This window comes from Parasteatoda tepidariorum, chromosome 1 (assembly GCF_043381705.1).
Source record: "Parasteatoda tepidariorum isolate YZ-2023 chromosome 1, CAS_Ptep_4.0, whole genome shotgun sequence".
NCBI classification, from domain to species: domain Eukaryota; kingdom Metazoa; phylum Arthropoda; class Arachnida; order Araneae; family Theridiidae; genus Parasteatoda; species Parasteatoda tepidariorum.
This window is the reverse complement of record NC_092204.1, coordinates 66,842,689-66,852,846: the sequence shown is the minus strand read 5'-3', so window position 1 is coordinate 66,852,846 and position 10,158 is coordinate 66,842,689. Positions and strand designations below refer to the sequence as shown.

The 10,158-nt window shown below is 31.5% G+C and overlaps 1 protein-coding gene across 5 annotated transcripts in view; it reads right to left on the bottom strand.

Annotated features, from left to right (window-relative positions):
• Positions 1-10,158, bottom strand: part of LOC107448732 (calcium/calmodulin-dependent protein kinase kinase 2) — a 149,183-nt gene that overhangs the window by 36,693 nt on the left and 102,332 nt on the right. For all 5 annotated transcript variants that reach the window (XM_071181596.1, XM_043044982.2, XM_043044998.2 and 2 more), the window contains one exon: positions 6,725-6,778. In XM_071181596.1, coding sequence (XP_071037697.1) covers positions 6,725-6,778 — 54 coding nt within the window. The remainder of the gene's footprint in view (positions 1-6,724; positions 6,779-10,158) is intronic.

The window sequence follows — 10,158 nt, the reverse complement described above, 5'->3', positions numbered from 1 at the left end:
TAGAAATATTCTCAGAACTCGTTATATATATATAGATGCATAGGCCTTCTATCATAGCTTTCCATCTCCCTCTATTTGTGGCCAAAAATTTTGGCCCTCTCATGCTCCTTCATATCGTTTTCAATTCGTTTACAGTCGTCATGCGCCAAGTATTTTTAAGTCTTCCTCTTTTTCTATTGCCCTGAGGCTTCCAGTTAAAAACTTTTTTTTCTTTAAAGTTTTCATTTTTATGTAGAACATGACCAATTTACTTCTATTTAAGTTTTTTTTAATTTCCAGATCAATAGGTTTTTGTTTTTCTTTTCTAGAGACTTCTGCATTAAAAATTTTACGGAACCACTTGATACGTAAGATTCTTCTTAAACAGTTGTTAATAAATATTTGAAGTTCTTTCATGTTATTTTAATTGCTCTAGTTCCTAATGTTTTTTCATGTTATTTAATTTATAGTAGGACAGATTTAACATTATTATTGAAAATTATAATTTTAGTTGAATTTGCTATGTTTTTGTTTTTCCAGAATTTATTGAGATTAGCATCAGTCTTTGTTTAATTTATTCAGTATATTTGCCGTGGTGAGTAGCTTGAGTGTGTTAAGGACCGACTGAGCTATGCCGATGGTAGCGTAACCACTGGTAGGGTCTCCCAAGCCGGACAGGTTAGTGGGGAGACACCAGACTAATAGTAAACTCCAGGTTGGGGATTCAGCATAGGGTTAACAACCCTATCTCGTAAAAACTTACTTATTACAGAAACTGAATTCAAAGAAATTATTTACTTTTTCATTAAATACACTTTTTCTGTTTTTAGCACTATTTATTAAATGTTAACTAATTGATAAAAGAAAATACTTGAAAGATAAAATTCAAATATCAAAATATTAAAGGCTAGATCAATGGAGCACCTAATCTTTCTTTACAGATCGAAATTTTCAGAGATGATATTTTAAAACAGTTCATTTTTGCCTCAATCGAAAAAAATTGATTTAGTTAATAACAAGAATTGCTGTTGTCGGTAAAATCCGTTGCCCTGATTCTTATAGGAATTATAACATTTCTAATAGTATATGTGCTATACCTGGAAATAAAATTACTCCAAATCTTCTTGTGTTCTTTATAAATAAAAGTACTAAATGTTTTTTTTTCTACTAACCGAAATTTTTTTTCTAAATTAACAATAATGAAAAGTTTTTTATTAGTAGTAAGTTATTAATAATAAGTTATTAAATTAGATTAACAGTTTCTAAACGTTTACTATGAAATTAGTATTATTAAACATTTTAAATGATAATAACTACGCCAAGTTAGTTTCTCAAAATGTATTAAACATTAGAGGAAATATAAAGTTCTTTTTGTTAAATCACATTTCAGTAATTTCTTTCTCACCTGTATAAAAAATGGAACTACGTTAATTTCTTGGAGAAAAATAAATTTCAAAGCATTGTTCAAACCTTTAATAAAGAATAAAAAAATGGTAGATGTCACAAGAATAAACTGTTGAAAGGTAAATTTGAGCAAAACAGTTAAATTCCGATAAAAATTTCGAGGAAATGTTCATAAATGGCCTTTATCAGGCATAATATAATTTCCTAGAAATATTCTCAGAACTCGTTCTTAGAATTAATTCTTAGAACTAATTCTTAGAACTAATTCTTAGAACCAATAGGATTTTTAAATTATATCTAGAGATAATTATTTAGCTGCTAAATATTTCAAGGATATAGGATGATAGAAAGAGTACATACGTATGAAGAAGATGCATCAGGTGAGATGGGACGTTCCCATGGTGACAGAATATTGACAGTGCTTAAGGCTCTTCGGAGAAATATTTCATTAAATTATCGGTTGAACTATAATGTTCAAAATAGGAAATTTTAATTGGTTTAATTGTAGTTAATTTTCATGTCTAGTAATCTAACAAGGGTAATTTAGTGGAACGATTTGATTATTTATAATAATAATAAAGAAGCGAATTGTAACTAAAATCAAGTAAAATTAAAGCAATAAACTTTAATTTATAATTTGCAAGTTTGGTTAAATGCTGCAAACCATAGTTGACAAAGCTGTACTATAACCCAAAAATAATCCAAAAAATTTAAAATTCTTTTTTTGAAAAAAAGGACTTCAATTTGATGTGAAACAACTTTATTCACAGTCTGATTACCTAATAATAGACTTATGCTTCAGTTTTAATCTGCTAAAAAGTGATCCAACACTCACAAAAGGCGAGTTTTGTTTCTTTATATAACTTTTGGATATTATAATAGCTCCAAAGTTAGCGATTAATATAGTTTTGTCAGCTAAAAAGTGATACAACTCTCTCAAAAAGAGAGTATTTTTTTGCTTCCTTATATAACTTCTGGATATTTTATTATTTCTAAAGTTGATGTTAATGATAGTTAGCGATTAAGGTAGTTTTATTGTCTAAAATGTGATCTGATACTCTCAAAAGGCAAGTTTGTTTTCTTAGTATAACTTCTGAATATTTCCATCAGTTCCGAAGTTAATGATAGTTTGAAATTTGTGTTTTTTTATCAAAGGTAATTAAATCAGTGATTCATCAAAAGCAATACAATAAATTCTGTTTAAATTCTTTATCGTTATTTAAAACGCAAAATAAATTAGGTAAGAAAAATAATTACTAATCGGAATAATTAAAAACAATGACATTTAATTAATACTAAATGAGCGAAATGGTTCACATAAATGAGAGAGCCTTCCCAATATTACTTAAACAAAGTATTATTTTAAATACATTTTTAGCTACCACTTGAATAAATTTTTAAATATAGTGCGCATAAAATGTTTCCTCATTTATTATCTATGCCTGTTGTTCAATTTTATACTTACATTTCGAAAAGTTAGTATTATTTTAGTTTTATGCAAATTACAATATATTCAACGAATAAAATTTAATGAAAAAAATATTTATTTAGCAACATTGTCTGAATCGTTTGTTTAAAGCCGAAAAGAATTTAAGTGTTTCCACTTATCGCATTAAATTTTAAGAATCTTTTCAAACACAGTGGCCGAATATATTTAAATTTGGCTTTAAATATCTGTTGTACTTCACTAAAATATTCATAAGGCTTGATGTTTCTTAAAAGCTTTGCATTTTTGGTTTTAATTAATTCTTTGGTACGAAAAACTAAATAACAGATTTTTCGATTCGAAAGAGTTTTAAAAAGCATTCACTTATTTTCTTATCATATTTGATTAATAAGTCAACATATTTTGAGAATTACAATAAACATTCATTAAATGCTTAAATTTAAAATGTTAATGGCTATTTAAAATAATTTTTTTTTAATATCAATTTGGCAATGACTTTTTGGTTACTGAAATGCTTTTCAAAATAAACAAGTTGAAAATAATTAAATTCTCACATTTTGTTTTTCTTTTAATTTTAACATTCCGCATGTTTTGTTTTTAATATATTGTTTTATATTATTCGAATGAAGTTTTTTGTTCAACCGACATCTGTGTCAGTTTTCATATCAATAAAATCAATGCTTCCCAACCTCTTCATCACCACTGAAGGCCTGGTTTCTTAAGGTCTGGTTTCTTAGGACAAGCGCCTTATCTGAGCGTCAGCGGGACGTCAACGTCCGGCTGACGGCAACGAAATACTGGTTTGTTAGCTCAAGGCCTGGTTTCTTNTTGACAGCATACGTCATCGAACGCTCAGCTTGAACGACAACTGCCGTCCAAATCAACTGCAGTTGGATTACAACGTGACGTTAACAAGAGAAGCAATGGCGGACAGCAGCCAACAACAGAGCATTGAAACCAGCCAAGATTTTAATTTTACGTGGTGACGTTATACGAGATAATTACGTGGTGACGTTAATTGTTTATATTTTAGACTGCTTTGATTTAATAGTTTTAATTTAGTTTTACTTAAACATACCTTCCAAAAAACATGTTACAGCGAAAAATTAGTAAAAATGATTCAGCATTTTAACTACTAGAACGTTAAATCAATGAGAACCTTGTGCATATATTTTTTTCAACGAAGTGGCTCCATCTAGGGTTAGCAGGAGACAATCACACTGGAAGTGTGTTGCTTATGCCCAGTTAACCCCATTGTCTTGTTTTAGTTGATATCACTGCAGAAAACCCCGTTTCACATAGATAAGTTATGGGAAAATTCACTAGGGATTTAAGTGTTGTGTTGGCAATATCAGGATATTTCCACAATGACTTTCATCAAAAACACTGTCAGAATTGTCGTCCCTAACGTAGTCTTAAGGCCACCGTTATTTACTATCTCCAGCAGTTGATCTTCTTTTAGCGCAGACATCCTTGATTCGACTGATTTGTTGATAAATGCGCCGCGGATCCATCCATTAACAAACTAAGGTAAACAACGTTAAAGAGCACAAAAATATTATTAAATGCATTTAACGTGCTCTTTAACGTTGCATACCTTAGTTTGTATTTTAGCACAAAGGTCGCCCATTTGTGTATTCATCCATTAACAGTTCATGCGTATTTTGTGGTTAGACATGTGATCGTGAATCAACTGGGAAAATGAATATTCAGGCTCAGACTCGCTTAAAAACGCACTAATGACTGAAACATATCTAAACTGTCTTTGTTCACGCACCGTTCCCACAACTCCAGTAAGGCTTCAAATTCAACTCCTTTGTCTGCGAACTTAAAAACAGTCGTCATTTTCCCCTGAAGGGGCAGATAGAGTTTAATAAGCAGACTGAATATGTCACAAAGTTAAGCCACATCTTGTGACTAAAAAGTGCTGCAGGTGGTCACCCCCTGTAGCACTTTTCTAGTCTGAGATAAATCTTTGCAATGGCTTAGGTGATTCAAATACTCTGATTAGTGATTTTCTTCTAGATAACCGTGAGGTAAGAGAAGGCATCTGTACTTTGAACCCACCTTCTTATCTCACAAAGCTGCTCAAACAGGTGCGAGTTAAGAGCATGTGCTTTGATGTAGTTAATAGCTTCAACGACATCAATCAATACGCCGTTAAATTCCAGGGACATTTTTCTACTTGCCAGAATTTCCCTGTGATTGAGAAAATGTGTAGATTCACTCGTAGAGGCAACCTCTTTAATAAGAGTAGTCAATCCAGAGAGTCGTCCGGTCATGGCAGCAGCTCCGTCGGAGCATATGCCGACACAAAATGACGATTTTAGTAGTTCTGATATACAACGATGATTTGAACAATTCTGCTCCAGTGGTGTTGGTTGAAAAAGAAAGTGCTCACAACAAATCCTCATGCACATCTATCATACACATGGCACATAAAGACGTAGTATTGCTTTGTTTTCGATATTTTGCAACATTCGCCAACCTGGAGTGCATACCGTGGTGATGTATTAATTCTCTTCAATTGTGTCTCAATGTCATTGGCAATTTTTTCAATGCTTTCAGTCATAGTGCTATTTTTTCAGCAGCAGCCTAGAAGCTCAGCTTTTTAACCTTTACAATATGGTTAGCCACTAAATATAATGCATACTCTGCATTCTCCTTTATTGGTATGGCAACTATCATAAATTTCGTCTGTCCTTCATATTCTCGTTTTTTTTTCTCGCATCCATTCCTCTTGTCCATGGAAAATCACACAAGCCCGAGAAAAATACACCACAGTGGATAAAAGGGAAGTAATTTAATGTTCGTTGGGTAATCCGGCACCATTTAATCCACGCACCGGTACTGATTGACAGCCCGAAGGCTGTGGACCACTGATTAAAATGGAATGACAAGTTGAGAAAAATGAGCATTTTCGACGCCTCCTTTCTTTTGCGTTAAATCAAGGTTCTAAGCTAGTAAAAGCTGCTCGTATCATATGTGTATGGAAAAGGTGTTATAGCTGTAAGAATCGCTCACAACTGGCATGCCAAATTTTCAAATGAGATTTTTTACCAGAAAGATAAACATCGTTCTGGCCGTCCAGTTGAGTTCGATGAAGAATGATTAAACTAAATTTTCGCAAGAAAATGTGCGTCAAACGACAAAAGAGCTGTTAGAAAGATGGAACACTCTTACACTTAAAACTTTTAAAAGCATTTAAGAAGACGGCAGAAACTTATTTGCTTACCCAGTACTCACTATAGTTTGTCTAAGCTAAGAACTCCTCCCGCCACAAAGTCTGAGGACGTCTGGCGCTAAGGAAACATTTTAGGGAGGGTAACTTCACTCTAGGAAAGAGAATCCCTATTCTCTCGCCGACCAGAGCCGAAACCACTCCAAAACAGTAACCTCGCACCCCTACTTGAAACAGTCATACATCGTTACCATAGTCACCGCCACAGGTCGAGACGAATGTCTGGAGGAGTTCTTATTTTAAACAAACTATAGTCGTACATACTCTCTCACTTTTTCACCAACCCATGACTTCGGTTAAATATAGGAAAGCCAGATTTTTTCAGCTAAACCCATAATTAGAAAACTAAAACTTAGAATTTCAAGTTTAATTTAACGTCTGTTTGGAGTGTATGGTAATAATCAAATTTCGTTAATAATACTATTCTAAGTCATAGTATTGTTAATACTAATTAAACGTGTTGTTTGTTATTACTCTTCGCGAGGAAATGCTAATTTTTTTCAAATGAAGTAATTTCTTTAAACCAAAATGATATAAAACTAAATTAAAATTAATCATTTTTCGAAAAGAAATCTAGTCTGAATAAAGTAATGAACGCACTACAATTTATGTAAATCGAGTATCGAATTAAAAAAATATATATTTTTACTTACGTAATGTGAATTGTCTTCTTCATTATATGCCAGTTTAACAATGCCGAAAGAACCCTAAAAAGATATAAAAATAAATAAGTGAAACTAATTTTATACTAAAACTAGGAAAAATAAACTTTCCTTGAAGCTAGAAAATAAACTTAGAAGACAAAAACTCTCCATTGGGAATAAGATGATGAAAAAACATGGACAAAACGTTTTCTTAAAAAATCCCCATGTATTTGAATAGCGACGTTTTCAAGAAAACATTTTTGAGCATAAAATCTTAATTTATTATTTATGTAATATATTTTGTCTTGAAACACTTCAGATGACGATTGTTAACTAATTGGGCACAAATAGTTGTTCGGGTGCAGTAACTTTAAATATTATAAAAAAAGCTTTATTTTAAAAGATTTTTGCTTTTTTTATCTTTATACTTTTTTTCTTTTCGTATTTCTTTGTTATAAAAATAAAAGAGCGCAACTCTTTTTCTAGAAAGAGTTTTGAAACACAAATTAATCATAAAAATTTAGCATATCAGGTTCATAGTTTTATTTTCAAAGAATTTAAATACTAAATTAAAACGATGATATAAAATACATTGAAAACTGCCGATTTTTATGACAACAGAAGGAGTATACAAAGTATTTTATCTGCAGTGTTCTGCTTTGATTAAGCTGGAAGACCATAAGTTATATTATTAGAGAGATATATGATTACACAACAAAATTATTATAATAGCCTTAATAAATAAAGTATTTTTATTACCGATTTACAAATGCATTTTATTGTCAAGCTTTTATAAAATAAAATGTTGGTTATAACATTACATTCTAATTTTTTTAATAAAAGGTGATAGATTTTTTAAATATTTTAAAGCAAACTCTAAAATTGTTAATTGTTAATTATAGTTAGCAAATCATTAATCGAATTAATTAGATAGATCCTACAACTCACACAGCTCAAGTGATCTTCCGGATAAGATGAACTTCAGCCTTCGTTACATGACAACAGGTGAATACTTTCAACGACAAGATAGCGCTAAACCATGACGACTAAGACTTAGTGGCTTAATTTTAATAATTATTAATTTTCGTGTATAATTTATTTTTTCAATTGGATGGCGAGCAACACCGAAATTATTAGATCCAATCATGCGCTTAAAGATGCATTTTAAATTAACTCTGATGTTTCAAAGGAAACAAACACCTCCGAAATGTTTTATGTGTTGCTAGAGTTTTAAATTCTCGTAAAACATTGCAAGAACATTTTAAACGGAGCATTACAGAAACATTTCAAACAGGACATCACAGAACCATTTTAAAATCATATAAAGGTAATGCGATTAGGGGAAACAGAATGTGCTGTGCAAGACTGAAACATTAAATTCTGTATGGAATTTATTATGAAATTTAGATTACGACAAATAGATAATAATTTTAATATCATAAGTTAACACTTTGTTGACAAGTGATTTTACACAGAAATTAAGTCATGCCACTGGCTATTACTTTGTAATTGAATACGGAAGTAAAGTGAAACATTCTAAAGAGCGATTTATTGCCCAAACGTTGTTGTCCGAGAGCAAGTTAACTTGACATTGCAAGTGCAATGATGAATTTACTCGTTACCGGTTAACAATGTGTTAATTAGACGATAGTTTCTGTCCATTTAGTTAGTTATTTAATGAAATTTTGTTCGGGTTTTATTACACGTGGTTGCATTATTAAATTTTTTTTACTTGAGATTTTACTCAAAAAACATTGCACGACATAATATATATTTTAAATCATTAAAAGAATGAAGTCAAAATTGGATAAAATGTTCAATAATTTAATTAACAATTTCAGAACTTCACTACTTTATAAGTAAAGTTTAATTGTTTTAAAAAAAGTAATTTAAAATCATTTTTTAATTGATCGATCAGAATAAAATTATCAATAAATCAATGATTTCGTAAAGAAACTTGTTTGTTGTTTATGAAACAATAAAATTAAACGTATATATATAATATGAAATAATAATTCAAGCTTATCAACGTTTATCGTATAAAAAAGATAAATTTATTATACACAATAGTTAGAATATATTTCGTAATCTAAAATCTTACATTGATAAAAACCTTTTCGGTTCTTGCTATTATATATATATGGTATGAGAAATACCTTTCCAAATGATAATCAGATAAAGCAGAAATACACTCTATAACAAAAAAATCGACACACCAAGAAGGAGTTGTCCGATTGAAACGAAAATTGGTGGATAGGAAAACAATGTACAGAATAGTAAATGATTAAAATTTCAGAACAATTGAATAATTTATTGCAGAGTTACAGTAACAAGTTCAATAAGGTGTTGACCCGCCTCTAGCCTGGGTACAAGCTGCCACACGGCGTGGCATAGACCGATAAAGCTCCCGGATGGTCTCTTGCGGTATTTCCTGCCAAATTCGATCCAATTGTCGAACGAGGTCATCAACATTCCGTGCCAGATGCAATCGCCTTCCCATCATATCCCAGACATGCTCGATGGGAGAGAGATCTGGTGATCTGGCAGGCCAAGGAAGAGTTTGACAAGCTTGCAGACAGTCTGGCATTGTCCTGGTATTGGACAAGGTCTGGCATTGTCCTGCTGAAAAACCAGCCCGGGGAGCTGCAAAAGGAACGGTAGCAAAACAGGTCTTAGGATGTCGTTGACGTACCGCTGTGCAGTAAGTGTACCTCTAATGACGACCAAAGGGGTCCGGCTGTCAAAGGAAATGACACCCAAGACCATAATGCCTTGTTGAGGGCCGGTGTGGCGTGCAATAGTGAAGGCAGAATCCCCCCTAAGCCCTGTGTGTCTCCAAACACGTCTTCGATGATCGTCAGGACACAGTTGGAATCGGGATTCGTCTCTAAAGACTATACGTCCCCAGTCGGCATCATTCCAGCCGTATCTGTTCAAAACATTCATGCATACGAAATTTCAAAGCAATCGGATGATTGCTTCTTGGTGCGTTGATTTTTTTGTTATAGAGTGTATATATATTCTAAATTTTAATGATATAAAATGATTGAAAAGACCAATTGATTAATTGGCATTTTATATAAAGATTCACGTTATTGCTTAGGTAGTAGTAATTTGAAATTCAATATTATTATTGGACAATAGCAAAATAAAATATTGATGAAATACCTTTGAATTTAATGAAAATCCTTGATTTTGATCAGCTTTGCAATAAATTGAATTAATAATTAAAAAAAACATACGATGCAAATAAAACTATTTTATCTGGAAATAATTGAAAAATATTTCAAGTTTGGATCATTCTTTAATAAATAAAATTAATTATTCAATTTAAATAATTACATTATTCCAATGAGGTTTTATTACAGTTTTTGAACAATATTTACAAGACAGAAAACTTGTAAAGGAAAGGATATAAATCATTATTTTAATCCCGTTGCCTT